The following is a 19,622-nucleotide window of genomic DNA, read 5'->3' as shown; positions in this document are numbered from 1 at the left end:
ACACTGCATTCAGAGGAAGCAGGAAGGCCCTTCCATATTGCACCATGTTCTTTCTCTTTTGGCCAGATACATTTCTTCTGTTTAAGAAAACAATTTTTCACTGTACTGCATTCTTACTTTCTTTTTCTGGTCTTACTGTTAATATTTATCCAGTTTATCTGCCATTTTGTAATTTCTAACGATATGCTATCAGCTTTCTGGCCACTGAAGTCCTCTGTCTTCAATGCTGTTTTTGAATTAAGTGGGACTTGTCTCATGGCCTTCTCTCTTAAGACCGTATGCTGAGATGGTGTGAAATGGGGCTCTGCTGGTCCTGCTTGCCCATCTGTCTGACTTGCTCACTTTAAAGCTGTGAGTCTGACTCCATGTAACACCAGGCTCGCTGCTAACGTAGTCATTACGTTGTTGCTTGGAAGCTCTCATGAGGCTGGACCTAGTTTACAGTAAAGGAAATAAATGTGTGATTTCTGTGTATTGGCAATGTCATTATTCAAATATATGCTTATGTGCTGGTTAGTGGAAATCTTTTGAACTTAAATTTCTCCCACCCTTTTCTTGAATACCAGGTCTCATGCATCGGATGTCACAGATTACTCTTATCCAGCCACTCCCAACCATTCTCTGCACCCGCAGCCCGTCACCCCTTCATACACAGCAGGTGACGCGCTGCCACATGGGCCAGCCAGCCAGGCCCCCGAGCATGAGTACCGACCCCCCTCTGCTTCGGTGAGACACATGGCCCTGAACAGACCTCAGCAGCCACCTCCGCCACCCCCACCACAAGCCGCAGAGGGGTCCCAGGCCTCGGCACCCATGGCTCCAGCAGACTATGGGTAATTTCGTACTCCTTGTACTCTGATTGCTACTCACCATGCAATGGAATCTTGCTATGTGTGTATAAGAATTTTAATTAAATAGTCACACTTTAGAGGCCAGAGTCCAGCCCAGAATGACTGAATGTGGAAACGATTGGTTATAACAAGTTCTGTTAAAAAATAGTGTCATGCTGTTCCCTTTTCTTATTACAGATAAAGCTCAGGTTTGTGTCTGTATTCATGTGTATACTTTCTTAATACACATATTTGTGTATGTGTGAGTGGATCGTTAAGCAGAGGCATTGATAAAGGATGGAACTCCAATTTTGTGAACCTGTCCCAAATCCTCAAATTTCTGTATATATCCTGGGTGAACCAGGGAGAATTCATACCATCAATGAGAGCACTGTGCGCCCCCGTGCCTCACTGCTTACAATCTCCTTTCTTGACCTCTTCGTGCCCACTCATCATTCTCCCACCTTGTTTCCTGTTGATCATTGAAATCCACACTGCCCTAGAAAAGACCCTCATCTTGGGGTGTTTGGTAATTTAGGCACCCACCTGTATTTTCATGGGCAGCCTTGGTGCTCTCTTTTTAATATTGAAGAGTTACGCCTCAGAGGCAGTGCCCAGGAAAGTCGAACGTGTGTTTCCATTAACTACGTGTTCTTCAGTGCAGAGCAGCATGTATCAGTTTCTAAACGTACATCCCTCAGCTTTCGGGGGCATCCTCCCTGACCACACAGCTCTGGCTGTTTCCCATCGTTGGTTCTTGTTAAGTCAGGAATCCCAAAGTTTGTTCTGAGGCTGTAAGTGTCAGGTAAGAAGAGAGTCTGGGGTCCAGCTGGTTTGGAAAACCTTAGACTAAATGGAATTCAGCAGATTTCTTGGCTGTAGGATTTTTCAAAGCTTTTGATATTCTGATGGGCATTGTGGGCTTGGGGAATTTCCATGGAGATGAGATATAAAATACAGAATTTTCCAAATCTGATTGGCCACAGAACCCTTATAAGACAAGTTTGTGAGCCACCTGCTTTTGAGATGCCCAGTATAAAGGATGCATTTGTGTTGCTCTTCTTACCTAGCATTTCACAGGAAATCCCTCTTTGAGTGGTTATCTTTTGGGTGCATTTCAGTGAATGGTCATGAACTCTGTCGTAGTGAATAATGTAAACCTGTGGAAATAACTGACCCAGCAGTGGATATTGCATCCTGCAGTGTCTTAAATCCAAATGACAATATGTATTGTGTTTGGGGGAGGCCTTTCTCCTAGCCATGTCAGAACCTCAGGTGTGACCCTCTGATGCTGCTTTAATGACTCTGTGTTTCCTCTCTCACTAGGATGCTCCCAGCCCAGATCATTGAATATTACAACCCCTCGGGACCACCTCCACCCCCTCCACCCCCCATGATCCCTTCAGCGCAAACTGCTTTCGTCAGTCCTCTCCAGATTCCCATGCAGCCCTCCTTCCCAGCAGCAGCCGGGTCCTCCTACCCAGCGCCGCCTCACCCACCCTCCACTGGGCTGGTGGTCACAGCCCCGCCTCCTCCGGGTCCCCCACCTCCCCCGCCAGGCCCTCCTGGCGCAAGCTCTTCTCTCTCATCCTCCCCCATGCATGGCCCTCCAGTAGCTGAGGCAAAACGACAAGAAACTGCACAACCACCCATAAGCGATGCTCGCAGTGATCTTCTTGCTGCTATTCGAATGGGTAAGTGAATCCCCGGCATGGGCCATCTTCTGATCAGAGAGAGACTTCTGTCTCCAACCAGCGATAGCTGGCCTTCAGGAGACTGCTCGCTACACCAGATTGTGTTTTAGAATATGGTTAAAGGAGCTTTATTTGGTATTTTAAAAAACAGTAAGGTGTTTTGCCTGTGCAAAGTAAACACATATGATAAAGAACCAAGAATACAGGAAAGGTTTACTTGACTAGAAATAAACACTGACTATTTTGTCTACATTCTATTCTAATGGTAAAAGTATAAATGAAAGAAAATGAGCTCATGTTAGTGATTTTGTTTTTATAAATATCTAATATGTCCTAGACCAGGGGTGGGCAAACTTTTTGACTCGAGGGCCACAATGGGTTCTTAAACTGGACCGGAGGGCCGGAACAAAAGCATGGATGGAGTGTTTGTGTGAACTAATATAAATTCAAAGTAAAGGAGCGGAGGGGAGAGCAAGAGAACCGGATAGAACAGCCAGATCCAGCCCGCGGGCCGTAGTTTGCCCACGGCTGTCCTAGGCTTTTCATATTTTTAGCTTGATGTGCTAAGCCAGTAGTTTGCAACATTTACATAGCAGCAAAACTCTTTTGTCAGATGGAAGTCCTACACCAAACCCCCAGAACATGAACCATGAAGGTAGAACATCTCTGTCAAATCAGAGTGGGGAGCCTCCCCGACTGGGCCTCCCTGCAGAACCCCACGTTAAACCCCTGTTGTGCACCATGTGTTCTTTACCCCAGGCCGCAGCCCAGCTTGGTTGAGGGTCCCTGCCGGGATGTGGAAGTACTCTAAAAGCTTCTCATACGCTGAGGAGCTGCCCAGTCGCTTGGTCGCAGTTTAGTGGCTCCAGTCTGGGAGTGACTGAGGGAGCAGCTGGAGCGTCAGTGATGCCCTTCACAGGCCAGTGGAGACAGACGCCTCACTGCTGGCTGCTGCACCAGGGGTCAGGCCTCCTGCAGATCCCAGGGTTCTCGTCTGTCTTGAATGTCATTGATACATTTTTGTCAAGAAAAAAAAGTCCCACAGCTATTTAATGCCTCGTTGATAACAAATTTGGGATCACAAGAGGACAGTGTTTTGATTTTGACACTGTGAGCCCTGCCCAGGAAGAGTGATAATTGCAAATATCTATCCGTGAGAAAACCTCTGAGGAGCCCGTATTGACGGCATTCTACAAAACTGCAGCTCATAAAACACCAAGGCTGAAGAACTGCCTAGGTTAAGGATCATTATTGAAACACCACAACTAATGTAACAGATGATTGGTATTGAATCCCAAACCTGGTGGAAACTTTTTTCATTTGCTATATTAGGTCTATTGGCAAAATTGAAATAAAATTTGTAGACTGGATGGTAGCATTGTATCTATGCTAATATTCTGAATTTGATAATTGTTTTTTAGGAATTACACATGAAGTAGTTTAGGGGTTAAGGGCAAAATAGCAAATTATATGCCACTTATTTTCAAATTGTCCAGAAAAAAAGTATCTGTGTGTATTAATAACAATGATAGAGAAAGATTGCTAAAACGAGTGTGATCAAGTGTTACCCATTGGGGAATCTGGATGTAGGTCATATGGGAACTACTAGTGTTACAGTTACTCTATAAATCTGAAATTAATTCAAAAGAAAAAGTTAAAGAATTCACACATTAAGTCATCACATAATCCATTTTGTTACTAGGTAAGAGAGCAGATGGTTTTATTTTACATCCATTTTCAACAATAATTGTTGAAGCACAGTTTTCTCAGTTACCTCCGCAGGTTAGCAAAGAGCTGTCCAAGCCTGTCTGGGAAATGTTCTGTAATGATAGAAATGTCTCGTGTTTGCCGGTACACGGTCCAGTGGGGTGGCCACAGCCACTGTCAGTTTGCCCGAAGCAGCTGTTGTGGCCCGTGGCCACTGTGTTGGACAGTGCAGCTCTCGGGTTTTCTGTAAAGGTGTCCACCCCCTTACTTTGCTGTAAAAATTGTTATGTACTTTCTTTTTTTTAAGTCATGAAACTTCTATTTCCCATACTTTTCTCCCTTCAAATTTCCAAAACTGTTTTTATCCTTAGTGTCAATAGAAGAAAAAAAAAGTCAAGTAGACTTACTAGTTTATTTTTCCTTAATTTGGAGCAAGCAAAAGGATTTAATTCTAAACTGTGTATTGTGTCTTCTAGGAATTCAGCTGAAAAAAGTACAAGAGCAGCGTGAGCAAGAAGCCAAGCGCGAGCCGGTTGGGAATGACGTGGCCACGATCCTGTCCAGACGCATTGCTGTGGAGTACAGCGATTCTGACGACGACTCGGAGCTGGATGAAAATGACTGGTCTGACTGAGGTGGCGGGGGGACAGCCTGGCGACAAGGCTGGTGGCCCGCCAGGAAACCGTGTGTTGGAAGTGTATTGAAAATTTTAAGTGGTCTCAACACCCAAATAGTGGTATTATAATCCTGTAGCTTAGCAACTTTTGTATTAATAATGTGATAATTGCTTTTGCACATCCAAAAATTCTGGGTTCTTTCAGTATTTACTGTGTAATACTTAAGTGCCACTACCCATAGAAAATCATGCTGCACATGAGGAAATGACACTGTAACTATTGCATTGTCCTGAAAACAGCCTTTTTCTTCCTTTTTCCTGGCCATGAAAGTGTTCAGTGCAGTTAGGGTTTACTCGTACCTTATAATTCTGCAGACTTGCTGTGTGTTTGTGAAGCTGCTTAGTGTTAGGCTTCAGCAAGATTAATGACTGCGCGTCGAAGTCTTCCAATCAGTAAGTGATACTGTTTCAACTTTTTGTGTGTGTTTCAGAAGAAGTTGGTTCCAGAGAGAAAGATTTAACAAATAAGGAGAATCAAATGCTTCTGCATTCATTTTCTTGGAGTGGTACATAATGTGACCTTGAATGTTTTGTTGAATACATTCCTTTGCACGCTCTTATAAAATGTGAAATTGGAAGGGCCTTTTCAGGCAGGAGTCCCAGTGGGCATTTAGTCAGTGCTTGTGGATGCTTTTTGTAAGAGGTAAGCAGCTCAGTAGTGATAAAAATGAAGAGCAGGGTTCTTTTTCCTTCTGGGGCTATTGGCGATGACACTCGAAACATTCGACAGCCCTTCCGTGTGGGCAGCGGCCAGGTTGAGCGGTCTGGGAGCCACGGCCTCGCCGGGTAGAGCTGCTGAGTGTGGGCTCTGAGTGCGAAGGAGACCTTCACCTTTTGCTTCCCGGGAGCTCCTCTGTGTGCTCCAGAGAGTGCTCCAGATGGCACCCCCCTGCCCTTGGTCTGAACTTTAAAAGCCTAGGTGTAGGCGAATGTAGGTGTTGAGAGCTCTTTGCTTTTCCTGTGCTGTGGCCAGGTTAGGGATCCATCACAGGAGCGGGCTTTCGCTCTGTCCTGGAAGCACGGGTTCTCTCCTCACATTGTCGTCAGCACATGACATTTTAAAAAGCACCTCAGGTTAGATTAGACCTGTAGCTGTAGCAGGTCACGTTCCTTTAACCTTTCCCTCCCTACTGTTCTCCCCACACGGTCCCATGGGGTTCATATTCCTGGTGAAGGCAAACCGTGGGGAGACTCATGAATGAGAGCTTATGCTCTGTAATTTTGGATGCAGGATAACTGCTTGTCTAGCATAAACAAACACCCAGGCTTTGACTATAAATAAGACAGCACAAAAACACTAAGACACTTTACTTACTAAGGAATTTGTACCAAGGCCCCACATTTCAAACAGGTGGCAGGTACAAGTGACACTCAGACATGGGGAAGGAATCTTTAGCTAAAGAGTTGTTTGGGTTGATGGTAGGAATGTAAACAGGACTGTAGCAAAAGGAGTTGTGCTAATGAGTTCACCTGAGGCAATCAGCCAGCCCCCAAAGCATGTCTCTATGTCCTGAGTGGACATTGGCGTGGCCTGTACGCGGTCCTCATAGAAGGCCTGTACGTTGGGTTTCAGTCACATAAATTTTGAAACTCTGAAAGCCTCATGTCTGCACCCCCTTTCCAAGACCATGCTTATGCCAGGTCGTCGAGTCTTTTCACCGGCACATGCTTCTTGAGTTTCTGTATCTTGGAGCTAGTCACCATTTGGCTCTCACCATAATTTTATTCAATAGAAGAAATTATTAATGAACCTTTAATTTCTTTAATTTCTAGCATTATTCTTGGGACTTAACCATTTTTTTAGTCTTATTTTGTCTTTATTGCAGTATTTTGGGTTTTTGTACTTTGGAGTAGGAGTGACCTGTGTAATTCTAGCACTCACATTGGGTGATGCTTCTTTGCTTCTCCTGTCCTTTCTGTTCTCAGGATGGAGAAGATACATAAAGCTACTATCTAAGTAAGGATTTCTTCTGTTTATAGCTCATTACCGTGAAATCAGTGGTACTTTATTCATAAATATTCATAAGCCTATTAGCTACTAGTTGCCTGTAGTTTAATCAACAAGTTATTTTCAACTTGATTTTCTGACTAGTGAAAAAGCTTTTGCCCTGACGTGTAATGTAGCCTTCAAAAGAATGGAAAAGGACTAAAATTCAATTTAGGTTATTTTTGCAGTATTTTTCTCAATAAATTTGATTCTAAAATTTAAATTTAGACTTTTTCTAACATGGTATTACATGAAAAGGAAAAAGTGAATATTTTGAATTTTCAGTTTTCATTTTCAAGAAGTATTTACTAAGACAAATGGAGAAGAACATTTAAAAGCTTATTTCATACCTATGAATTTTACATTTTAAAGTAGTTATATATTATTGTAAGGTTATTTTAAATTGTCCCCAGTCTTCCCCCCATGTATATTTTAGTTTAATATTTTACAAGCTTTCTTTCATATTAATAGGTTAGGCAGAGGGGATGAGAAGATCAGTCAGTGTCATACATTAGCGACACAAACACGATATGGTTGATTTTCTGTTATTAGCCCAAAATCAAACCATAAGATTTGGTACCCTTACATTTTTCTTTAGGAAAAGTATACTGTTAAAGAATTGACATTTTCATTTTAGTAAATTTTTAGAATATCAAAATTTTTTCTTAGCACCCAGTGGCTAGGTTGTGAAAGTTTTGTAATAATTTGCAACTGAAATACATGATACATTTTAATCCATTAAAGGTTAGTGGGACTGTATCAGCCAGAGTAACAAGGACTTTTTGTTTTCTATTTAGAGTATCTGTCATCCTGCAATGTTACCAATGCTATTGTAAATTAAATTTAAAGTGGTCTTAAAAAAATTCCTGTTAAACAATTTTTATCTGTTTGTATATCTTACTATAGATTATGTACAAGTAACATCTAAATAAAATTACACTTTTAACCCTAAAAGGTTGGGCTTATTTATAACAGTGTTATGAAGGTAAGCCATTACTGTCCTGTACAAGTCACCTGCTGGCCAGTTTCTGCCCTCATGGAGCTTTTAGTTTAAGGAGAAAGAGAGACATTAAATATTGTCCAAGTAAGTAACTGGGATCATTTCACATGTGCGTTAGTTGGGGGTGGAGTGGGAGTGCCCAGTGTGGTCTGTGGGCTAATGGAAGCTGAGGTCTAAGAATGAACAGAAATTAGCGAGGGACCAAGGGTAGGAAAGGGAGTTTCTCAACAGCAGGGACAGGCAGCATTTGCATTCCCTAAGGTGGGAAGGACAGTATGGATGGTAATGGAACCAAAGGTCAGTGAAATGGAAGGTGCGAAAGGAAGAGGAAGTGCGTGAGACCGGAGACAGAGGTGGTGGAAGTCTCCATGTCCTCTGCACTCAGGATGGGGGCAACTGTTTGAGCCAGTAGCTACCACCACAGCGGCAGCTGCAGATGCACAGCAAAGCTCCCCATGTGTGCAGCCTATTGATTACTCAGGGATCTTACAGCCTCACGCCTTAGACGTACTGTTCTATTTAGAAGGCATCCTGCTGTCCAGCTAGCTCAGCCTAGCCCTGAAGATGGAGAAACCATTACTTGCACGGCGTGGCTCGCAAAGCTCCGTCTCTTAATCCCTGAATTTTCAACTGTGACCCTCCTGTTTCACAGCAGACCTTTAAGAATTAGGCTCATAGCCCTCTTCCTCAGTGTTTTATTATGAAAAAACTTTAAACTACAAGAAAATTGTTCAGTAAGTGCCCATATACCCATATCTGCCCATCCATCAAGTCACTGTATTTTATGAATTTCAGAGTAAGTTCAAGTATACTTCACTCCTGAACACTTCAGTGTCCATATCATAAATTAGAGTTTAATATTTGCACTTAATATTTTTAAGGTAAAAGATAACTTAAAGTGAAACACACATATCTTAATACCATTTAATAAGTTTTAACAGTGTAACACTCATGTAACACAAATCACATCAAGATAGACAAGTTACTGTGACCTCAGAATGGAATGTTCCCTCATGCCCTGTCTCTCCTAGTTTAATCCCTGGAGCAGTTTATTCAGATTTTCCTCCCATAGATTTTTTTCTATTCTTGGAGAAAAAAAAAAAAAAAATATATATATATATATATATATATATATATATATATATATATATATACACACACACACACACACACACACACACACACACTGTGTTTCCCCGAAAATAAGACAGTGTCTTCTATTAATTTTTGCCCCCAAAGACACGCTAGGTCTTATTTTCAGGGGATGTCTTATTTTTCCATGAAGAAGAATACGGTACACATTTATTGTTAAATGAAAATAAAGGAAATTTATTACCTGTATACGGTACGGTAGTACGGTAGTTGTCAACACAAACCAGACAAACTGTGAATCCTACAGTATCAAGAATTTACACATTTATTCAATGACAATCATGTCATCATCTTCTGGAACATCATCATAACAATCCAATTCCTGAATTTCCTGGTGAATTTCTTGTGACTCCATTTCTTTCAGAATCAGTGGACCAAATCTCTCATGTTTAGCAATAGCACTGTCTTAAAATGAGTACTTCTTGTCAAGGTAGCCTGCTCGCAGTGCATTTGCAATGCAACTGTCAGTGATTTTCTCCCATGAATTCTTCACCCAAGTCACAACTTCTTGCAGTTTAGGTTTCACAAAGTTTCCACGCTGATTTCTCTCCATTCTATTTTCAGTATAGTCATTAATTTCCATGCGCAAATTGTCTTTGAATGGCTTGTTTATTGCAATTATCAAGAGTCTGGAGATAGGCCGTCATTCTTGCGGGAATCATTATCTGATCTATTTTTCTTTCGTGAAGAAATGTCTTCATGTCTTTAGCGGTGAGTGCTGGCTGCATCCCAGACTAGCAGACCTCTTTGGCTCCCTCGCATAACAAGCGGCAGCATTAAATCAACCCACTTCCTTATAACGGCTTGTGTGGCCCAGGCTTTTTCAGTTTCAAGAATAAAAACGCCCAAAACACGTTCAATCTTTTCCTTCTTGCCCTTAGAAATGATTAAAGGTGGGATTTTAGTGCCATCCAGATGAATTGCCAAAATACAGGAAACACGTGCACTTTCGTAAGTAGTGGAGGGAATGTACGCTAAGGAGGCACCCCGCTGTTCAATTGTTTGAGATGATTGGCCCATAAACACTGCAGTTTCATCCATAGCAATCATGTTGGAAAGATTGTATTTAGAGAAGTCAGCATCATCAATAAAGGACTTGAATGCAAGTGCTTGCTTAATAACTTGAGTATCTTCCAACCTAAACAATGTTGTAGATCTTCTTAAAGACAGTTCACTTGCTGAAGGAAATTATCCAGCCAGTGTTGTGATGCTTTGAAGTCTTCGGGGCCTATGTCAAACTGTGGTGCCATTGCAAGGGCAAATTCTTGAATCTGAGCCCTATTCACAACCAAAGCCTTTGCTCTCCTGTCAACAGCCCATTCACAGATCAGGTCTTCCAGCTCGGAAAATAATGGTTGCCGACCTGATCCACACTTGCGCTTTTTAGCATTTCCCTTATCCACTTGTTCAATGAGGTTACCATACTCTGCTCGCCATTTTCGGACCAATCGGATACTCAACATCTTCTCTTTGCAGAAAGCAGTAAGATTTTGGCCCCAAGAGTCTTCCACGATTCCTTTCTTGTACTCCATGGAGTAGCTTTTTCTTTTTGCGCTCATTTCTAGGGGTAAAAAAAAAGGAATTGGGGTATCAAGGTGTGGGGAGGGGGATCACTCAAAATGACATGGGGGATCAGAGAGGGGAATCAAAATGGCACAGGAGAATCAGAGGGGGCATTACCATTTTAGTAACCCCTTTTGATCCTCCTGTGTCATTTTGATTGCCCCCTCTGATCCTCCTGTGTCATTTTAAGTGATCCCCCTCCCCCCACCCCTGTGCCACTGAACACCTTCACCAGACATCCCCCCTACCCCTTTATCAGACATTTACCCCCTGGCGACTGTCACTGGGCTTGCTGGGGCCTGGATCTGGGCTGGAGCAGGGTCTGCCACTGACAGAACCTTCAGTCATCATGAAGGCGGCCACGAGCATCAGGTAGTGTCACCAGAGACAGACCAGCACTCACCACCTTCGCCGCGTCCCGTCCGCTCTAATCCTCTTCTACACGCATCTGCGAAAGTCTCCTCCTCTCTCCCGCCCCGCGCTCACCGCTCACTCCGACCTCCGCTCCGCCTCCACACAGCAGTGACGTCAGGACTCCGCGTAACATCACTGGTTGCTAGATGCCAGTCGGGGCGGCCCTAGCGACCAGTTTACGGTAAATTAATTTTCATTCTGAGACAGAACCTGGGGCCTTATTTTCGGGGGATGCCTTATATTTCACTCAGAAGGAAACCTGTAAGTAGGTCTTATTTTCGGAGGATGTCTTATTTTCGAGGAAACACGGATATACACACATACACACACACATATACGCGCGCGCGCACACACACACACACACACTAGTGGTCTGGTGCATGAAATTTGTGCATGGGGGGTGTGTCCCTCAGCCCAACGTGCACCCTCTCCAATCTCAGGCCTGCGCGCGCCCCCTCCGGTGGCCACTTCCACCAAGGGCCGCTCCCAGGCCAGGCGGCGCAGCATGCCTGCTCACGACCCCTGGCCGGGCGGCCTCCAGGCTGGGCAGTGCCGTGGGCCTGCGCACGCTTCCACCAGGGGGCCGCTCCCGGGCCACGCTGGACTGGTCATGACTATTACGAACCTGACTGATTGTGACTTTTACGGTATCTGGGCTAATTAGCATATCCCTCTATTATTATATAGGATACATACACACACACTAGAGGCCCGGTGCATGAAATTCATGCATGTGGGGGGGGGGTTCCCCTCAGCCCAGCCTGCACCCTCTCCAATCCGGAATCCCTCTCACAATCCTGGAATGCTGGCTCCTAATCGCTCACTTGCCTGCCTGGTTGCCCCCAACTGCCCCCCCCTACCGGTCTAGTCACCCCTCATTGCCCCCCATGCCAGCCTAATTGCCCCCAACTGCACCACCCCTGCCGGCCTGGTTGCCCCCAACTGCCCCCACCCTTGCCAGCCTGGTCACCTCTTACCCCCCTGCTGGCCTGGTTGCCCCTAACTGCCCCTCTGCTGGCCTGGTCACCCCCAATGGCCCCCCCTGCCAGCCTGGTCATCCCTAACAGCTCCCCCCTGCCAGCCTAGTCACCCCTCACAGCCTCCACCGCCGGCCTGGTCGCTCCACACAACCTGCTTGTTCAGTCATTTGGTCATTCCTCAGGCCAGCCCTGGGCAGCTGGGGGGCTGAGGGGACTGGGGGACTCCAGAGGCAGGCGTGAGGAGTCGCTGGACCCGCCTAGGGGCAGGCCTGGCCATGCCGCATGCCTGCTGCTGCATTGGGGCTGAGGGGACTGGGCACCGCCATCTTGTGGATGTGGGCGCCACCGTCTTTGTGAGGGTGTGATGGTCAATTAGCACATTCCCTCTTTATTAGATAGGATATATATATATACACACACATATATACACATATATATGTATCCTATCTAATAAAAGAGTAATATGCAAATTGACCCCACTACACCCACAAGCCACGCCTACCAGCCAATCAGGAGTGAGTATGCAAATTAACCCAACCAAGATGGCTGCGGCCACAGAGTGAGAGGCTTGGGTTTCCCCAGCAATGGAGGAAGCCAAGCTTCCTGCACACCCTGGCTGGCCCAGGCCTCTGCTCAAGGCTATAAAAGTTTCAATTATAGAAGATAAATAAATCCCAACAAAAATGGCTGCGGCCATGGAGCGAGCAGGAGTCTTGGGTTTCCCCAGTGATGGAGGAAGCCAAACTTCCTGGCTGGCCCTGGCCTCCACTCAAGGCTACAAAGTTTCAATTATAGAAGATAAATAAATCCCAGATACCAGGGCCTCCGCTTGGGTCGCCGGGGGGCATGGCCGGCCTGCAAACCACCACAGGCCCCTTGCCCAGGCCGCCCCAGGCACCAAGGGAACCCCCACCCTGATCCAGGACACCCTTCAGGGCAAACCAGCTGGCCCCCACCCATGCACCAGGCCTCTATTCTATCTAATAAAAGAGTAATATGCAAATTGACGATCACTCCAACACACAAGATGGCTGCCCCCATGTGGTCAAAGATGGCTGCCCCCATGTGGACACAAGATGGCCAGCAAGGGAGGGCAGGTGGGGGCGACCAGGTCAGCAGGGGAGGACAATTGGGAGGGACCCAGGCCTGCAAGGGAGGGCAGTTGGGGGTGAGCAAGCCTGCAGGGGAGGGCAGTTAGGGGCAAACAGGCTGGCAGGGGAGCAGTTAGGCATCAATCAGGCTGGCAGGAGAGTGGTTAGGGCGTGATCAGGCTGGCAGGCAGAAGCGGTTAGGGGCAATCAGGAAGGCAGGCAGGCGAGCAGTTGGGAGCCAGCAGTCCTGGATTGTGAGACGGATGTCGAACTGCCCATTTAGGCCCAATCCTAGGATTGGGCCTAAATGGGCAGTTGGACATCCTTTGAAGGGTCCCAGATTGGAGAGAGTGAAGGCTGAGCTGAGGGACACGCTCCCCGTGCATGAAATTCATGCAGGAAGTGATACCTCAGCCTAGCCTGCGCCCTCGGGTTTTACAGGCCTAAACCGGCAGTCAGACATCCCTCTCGCAATCCGGGAGACTGCATGCACCAGTGACCATACTTTTCATGCAGGTGAAAGGCATCTTGCTGTTATATGGGCAGCTACATTTTTTTGCTCTGATTATAAAAAGTAGTACATAACATGATCCTTCTGAGGCAGTAGTACCATTTTCCCCATCTTATGGGTGGAAAAACTGAAGCAGAGAGAAGTTAAGTAATTGGCTTTGTCACACAGTTATAAGTGTCAGAATCAGGGCTGACCACAAAATGTGCAAGCCAGAGTCCATGCATGTCATAGCTGCATCATCCTGTTTTTTCAGTGTTAGAGTAGCCATGTCAGGTTTTAATTTTTAAATCTAAGAGACTGTTCCCAGCATATAGGGTAGGGTCCCTAGGCCTGGCCGGCGATCAGGGCCATCTGTGGGGCAACCGGCAGGCGGGACGATCAGGGGGTTCCTGCTGGCAGCCGCCTTGGCTGCGGCCTGGCACCACCCGCTGGCCAGCCCCGCCACCAGATGACTGCCGCTGTCCACCTCCCTCTCGGGGAGCGTCTGCCCCTTGGTGGTCAGTGCCCATCATAGCAACTGTTCATTCTGCAGGTCATTCCACCATTTGGTCGATTTGCATATTAGGGTTTTACTATATAGGGTAGCCTATATAATAAAGAGGTAATATACAAATTGACCCTCACACCCTCACAAGATGGCTGCCTATGACCAGGCCGGCAAGGGGGTTAGTGAGGGACGACCAAATGACTGAACAGCAGGCTGTGTGGGGCAACCAGGCTGGCAGGGGAGCATTGGGGGCAACCAGGCCAGTGGGGGGGCAGTTAGGGGCAACCAGGCCAGTGGGGGGGTGCAGTTTGGGGTGACCAAGCCAGCAGTGAGGGCAGTTGGGGACAATTAGGCTGGCAGGGGGAGCAGTGAGGGGTGACTAGGCTGGTGGGGGGCATTTGGGGGCGACCAGGCTGGCGGGGGGGGGGTAAGTTGGGGGCGACCAGGCAGGCAGGCAGGTGAGCGATTAGGAGTCAGCGGTCCAGGATTGTGAGAGGGATGTCCGACTGCTGGTTTAGGCCCAATCTCCAGGATCGGGCCTAAGCCGGCAGTTGGACATCCCCCAAGGGATCCCGTATTGGAGAGAGTGCAGGCTGGGATGAGGGGACCCCCCCCCCCCCCATGCACTAATTTCATGCACCAGGCCTCCAGTATGAAATAAAACAGTATGTATCCTTTTGCATCTGGCTTCTTTTGACATCTTTTTTTTTTTTTAATTCATATCATTGCATGCATTAATTGTTTATTCCTTTTTATTACTGACTAGTGTTCCATTGTAGTATATGCCATAGTGGGTTATGTTCTCTTGGATAAGACCTACACAAGTAATTTATGGACATTTGTGTTCATCCTATCTGGAATAAATTCTCAGAATTTATTTGCTATGTCATAGGTAGATATATTTTTAGTGTTATAAGAAACTGCCAGAGTTTTGCAAAGTAGCTATACTATTCACACTCACCAGCAATTTTGCTTCACATTCTTACATGTTGTTTTCTTTGTAGTTATACTGATTGGAGTTCACTGAGCTTGACTGTAAATTTATGTCTTTCATGATATTTGGGAAATATTTGGGCATTATTTTTCAAATGTATTTTTGCCCCTTTCTGTCCTCTCCTTATACTCCTATGACACATACATTAGAACTTTTGAAGTAGGCCCACAATTGCTTGAGGGTCTTTCAATTTAAAATTTCTTTTTCTCTCTGTTCTGCAGGTTGGGTAATTTTATTTATTTTCAGGTTCACTGACCCTTTATTCTGTCATTGATAATTTGCTCTAAAGCTCATTTAGTGAATCCTTTATTCAGACATTGTTTTTTTTTTTTTTTTTTTCCATTTTGGAGTTTCCTGTTGGTTCTTTTCTATAGCTTTGTTTCTCTACTTAGATTTCCCACTTGTTCACTTATTTACAAGCTTATTTTCTTTTACTCTTTGAGCATAAGTATACTTTTTAAAATCCTTGCTGCTAATTCAAACATCTAGATCTTTTCAGGATTAATCTCTATTGATTACCTTTTATCTTGAGTGCATCCCTAGTAATTTTGGATTGTATCATAACTTTGTGAATCACACATTTTAGAGATTCTGGATTCTAATACATTCTTCAGAAGAGTACCAAATTTTTTTTTCCAAAAATTTTTTTAAGGGAGACAGTTAACATGGGTAGTCTTAAGTTCCCCAGCCCTCACCCCCTGCAATAGATAGCAGTAGAAATCTCAAGTTCTTAGCTAGGCTGCTTTGAATTTGCCTTGCTCATGTCTGGTTATAGGATCAACCAGAGGTTTGGGCAGTTTTACACAGATTTTGTGGGTCCCCCTCTCTGGTTCTACTTTCTAGGATCCTCCCCTCACTTTCTACCTACTCTAGTCACTCTACACTTGGTCTTTTTGTTTTTTAAGCTCATAAGACTGTGGGGTAAGCCAGCACGGCGGCGGGTTTACTGTTTTAAGTTTAGCTGCTCTGCTTGGCAGGATAGAGCTGTCCTCAAGCAAAAAGTCATTAAAAACAGGAAATGCACCCGAAGATTTTTTATTCCTACCATCAACTCTCCTCTGGTATCTTCCTGGGTTTTTTCTTTCTCTTCGATGCGGTAAGTAGTTGTGCTGTATATTTTGTTCAGTTTATAAGGATCTATAAAGAGTTGGTCTGGAATGGGCTAGTCTTCCATTCCCAGGAGCCTTGTTCTATAAATAAATATTTGATACAATGTTTATTTTAAAAACATTTAAAATGTAACTTTAAAAATGCAGACTGTTGTTAAATACCAAATTACAATAGATACCAACATCTCAGTTTTTCTGCCAGGCAAATTTGTTTTGCAAGGATCCCGCAGTAAAACTTATTTAAGTGGATCCAAGGATTGCATGGTATGCTTTGCATCTCCTTGTTTCTATGAATCAGAATAGTCTCAAAACTCTGCAAGCATAACACAGTACATAAATAATGTGGAGATTGAAACTACTTCAACAAATTGCCAGACTCACTTACAGTCTCAAATTTTTATGTCCACCAAATATCACGGAGCATTTTAAATTTAGGAATAAATTTGTACAAATACAATAATATTTATATTTTTTATTGGGGTTCATTTGATAAATAAGTGTCCCACTGCCTAAAAATTTGAAAACCACTGCTTGACATCATCACTCGCTGATTTCTTATCGTGAGACCAGGAAGTGTTCCTCCCGTGCCAGCACAGTGTACTGCATTCTGACTTTGTATCTTGGAAGAGAGTATGATACAGAGGTGTGTCAGCAGCGTGAGGAGACTTACATGTCTAATGTGGAGGTGTGAGTAACTTGTTGAAGTATCTTGACAGGGACTTAATGAGAAAGAGATTTACTTTCAAAGTATGTTTCTTCACAGAGCATCTATTTGCCAAAACACAATAGCTCTCTGTTGTGAATATTTGCGTGTTATCTTTCTAATACCCACTCTCCCCACCCCTGCACTTGTGATCTGAGTAATTAGCTTCAAATACAGCACCATGATTGAAGTGGTGAATTGGTAGATGGTTTACCATGGAGAAAATTATGAAAATACTAGTGCCCTGGTGCACAGATTCATGCATATTGAAAGGAAATTAATTAGAAGGTGGCTGGTGGGCCGGGACTGGGAGAGACGGGCCGGACACGCCCTGGAGCCAAACTCCTGTGGTCCCTCCCCAGCCACACCTGAGATGGCACCGCAGCTTGAAGGTCGTCTGCGGAGTGAGTGGGGTCCTTCCAGCAGGTGGGGTCCCTCAACCTGGCCTGTGGGGATCGGGCTGAAACCAGCTCTCCAACATCCCCCGAGAAGTCCTAGATTGCGAGAGGGTGGTTCTCGGGTGACGCACCCCGGAATTGGGCTCCCTCCTCTCTGGTTCCAGCTGTGTCACCTGAGAACCGCCACTGTCAAGTCACCACAGTTCGGCAGCTCATGCGTTGAGTGTCTCCCTCCTGGTGGTAGGTGCGTGTCATACCTACCGAACAGTCGGACAGTCGCTTAGTCGCCTAGCCTTTTATATACATAGACTAGAGGCCTGGTGCACAAATTCATGCACGGATGGGGTCCCTCGGGCTGGCCTACAGAGATCAGGCCCCAGCTCGTGCCCCCAGCCTTGCAGCCCCGCCTGGCACCCCACCTTGGCCTGGCGCTGCTCCCTCACCTGCACCACCATTTCACCTGCAGGACAATTGATCAGGGCCAGGTCCCCCCACCTGGCTCCCTCAGCATCTGGGAGCCGGGCGGTGGCCCTGCCCCCTGCCGCTGCCAATGGTCACTGTCTGCGGGGTGATTGGGCCCCTGCTTGCACCCACTTTGGCCTGGCACCACCCACTCACCTGCTCCACCATCCCGCCACGGTCCCGCTCTCATCGGGGCCCATCGGGGCCGGCAGTGCCAATGCACACCATGTTCTGCACCACCCCCTGGTGGCCAGTGCACATCATAGCGAGTAGTCAAACTCCCGGTCTCCTGGTTGAACTCCTGGTTGAACAACAGCCCGAGGGGACAATTTGCATATTAGGGTTTTATTATATAGGATGCCCTTTGAGAGTCATTTAAAACCTACCGAGGTATAGAGGATCTACCTAATACACAGTCACAAACCCAAACAGACAATCAAAATGAGGAAACAAAGAAACAACCCCCAAATGAAAGAACTAGCAAATTCTCCAGAAGATGAGATAAATGAAGCAGAGATAAGAAATTTATCTGAAACAGAGTTCAGAGTAATGATGTTAAAAATGCTCAACAGTATGAAAAAAGATATAGTAACTATGAAATAAAACCAGTTTGAGATAAAGAATGACATAACACAAATAAAGAACACATTGGAAGGAATACACAGCAGTTTGGGGGAAGCTGAGGATCAAATCGGTGAATTAGAAGACAGAGTTGAAAATATCACTCAATTAGAAAACCAAAAGAAACAAAAAACAGGAGGACAGCTTAAGGGAGCTGTGGGACAATGTGAAATGTAACAATCCTATCTAATAAAGAAGGAATATGCTAATTGACTGTCACACCCTCACAAGATGGCAGCACCCAGTCCCCTCAGCCCCGCCTCATCCAGCCAGAGTCCCCCAGTCCCCTCAGCCCCGCCTCATCCAGCCGGAGTCCCCCAGTCCCCTCAGCCCTGCCTCATCTAGCCTCAGTCCCCCAGTCCCCTCAACCCTGCAGCATCCAGCCTCACCCAGCTGGAGTCCCCCAGTCCCCTCAGCCCCGCAGGGAAAAACAGTTGGGGACGATCATGCTGGCAGGGGAGCAGTTAGGTGTCAATCAGGCCAGCAGGGGAGTGGTTAGGGGGCTATCAGGCTGGCAGGCAGAGTGGTTAGGAGCCAGCAGTCCCGGATTGTGAGAGGGATATCCAACTGCCAGTTTAGGCCCGATCCCACAGGAATTGGGCCTAAACCGGCAGTTGGACATCCCCCAAGGGGTCCCAGATTGGAGAGGGTGCAGGCTGGGCTGAGGGACACTGCCCTCTTCCCCGTCCACAAATTCCGTGCACCGGGCCTCTAGTATTAGAATAATAGGTGTGCCAGAAGAGGCAGAAAGGAATAGAGAAGGTGTTTGAAGAAATAATGGTAGAAAACTTTCCTAACCTGGTAAAAGAAAAAGTCACACAAGTTCAGGAGACACAGAGAACCCCAAAGAAGAACCCAAACAGACCCACGCCCGACACATCATAATTAAAATGCCAAAAATTAAAGACAAAGAGAGAATCTTAAAGGCAGCAAGAGAAAACGGTTACCTACAAAGGAGTTCCCATAAGACTGACACCTGATTTCTCATCAGAAACTCTATAGGCCAGAAGGGAATGGCATGAAGTCCTCAAGCTAATGGAAAGCAAGGATCTGAAACCAAGATTACTATATCGAGCAAGGCTATCATTCAAAATAGATGGCCAAATAAAGAGCTTCCCAGACAAAAAAAAAGCCTAAAGGAGTTCATCGCCACCAAGCGAGCATTACAAGAAATGCTAAAGGGATTGCTGTAAGAGATTGCTGAGAGAGAAACCTAGCCATACAGAATTAAAATGGCTACAAA

At 45.6% G+C, this 19,622-nt stretch overlaps 1 protein-coding gene across 8 annotated transcripts in view; it reads left to right on the top strand.

Annotated features, from left to right (window-relative positions):
* Nucleotides 1-7,844, top strand: part of WASF3 (WASP family member 3) — a 191,058-nt gene extending 183,214 nt beyond the window's left edge. For all 8 annotated transcript variants that reach the window (XM_080659112.1, XM_080659108.1, XM_080659109.1 and 5 more), the window contains 3 exons: nucleotides 567-833; nucleotides 2,157-2,524; nucleotides 4,708-7,844. In XM_080659112.1, coding sequence (XP_080515238.1) covers nucleotides 567-833; nucleotides 2,157-2,524; nucleotides 4,708-4,865 — 793 coding nt within the window. In that variant the 3' untranslated portion in view covers nucleotides 4,866-7,844. The remainder of the gene's footprint in view (nucleotides 1-566; nucleotides 834-2,156; nucleotides 2,525-4,707) is intronic.
* The last annotated feature ends 11,778 nt before the right edge of the window (nucleotides 7,845-19,622 follow it).

The sequence above is a fragment of the Plecotus auritus genome (genome assembly GCF_963455305.1).
Source record: "Plecotus auritus genome assembly, chromosome: 3".
NCBI classification, from domain to species: Eukaryota; Metazoa; Chordata; class Mammalia; order Chiroptera; family Vespertilionidae; genus Plecotus; species Plecotus auritus.
This window is presented reverse-complemented; position numbering and strand designations above follow the sequence as displayed.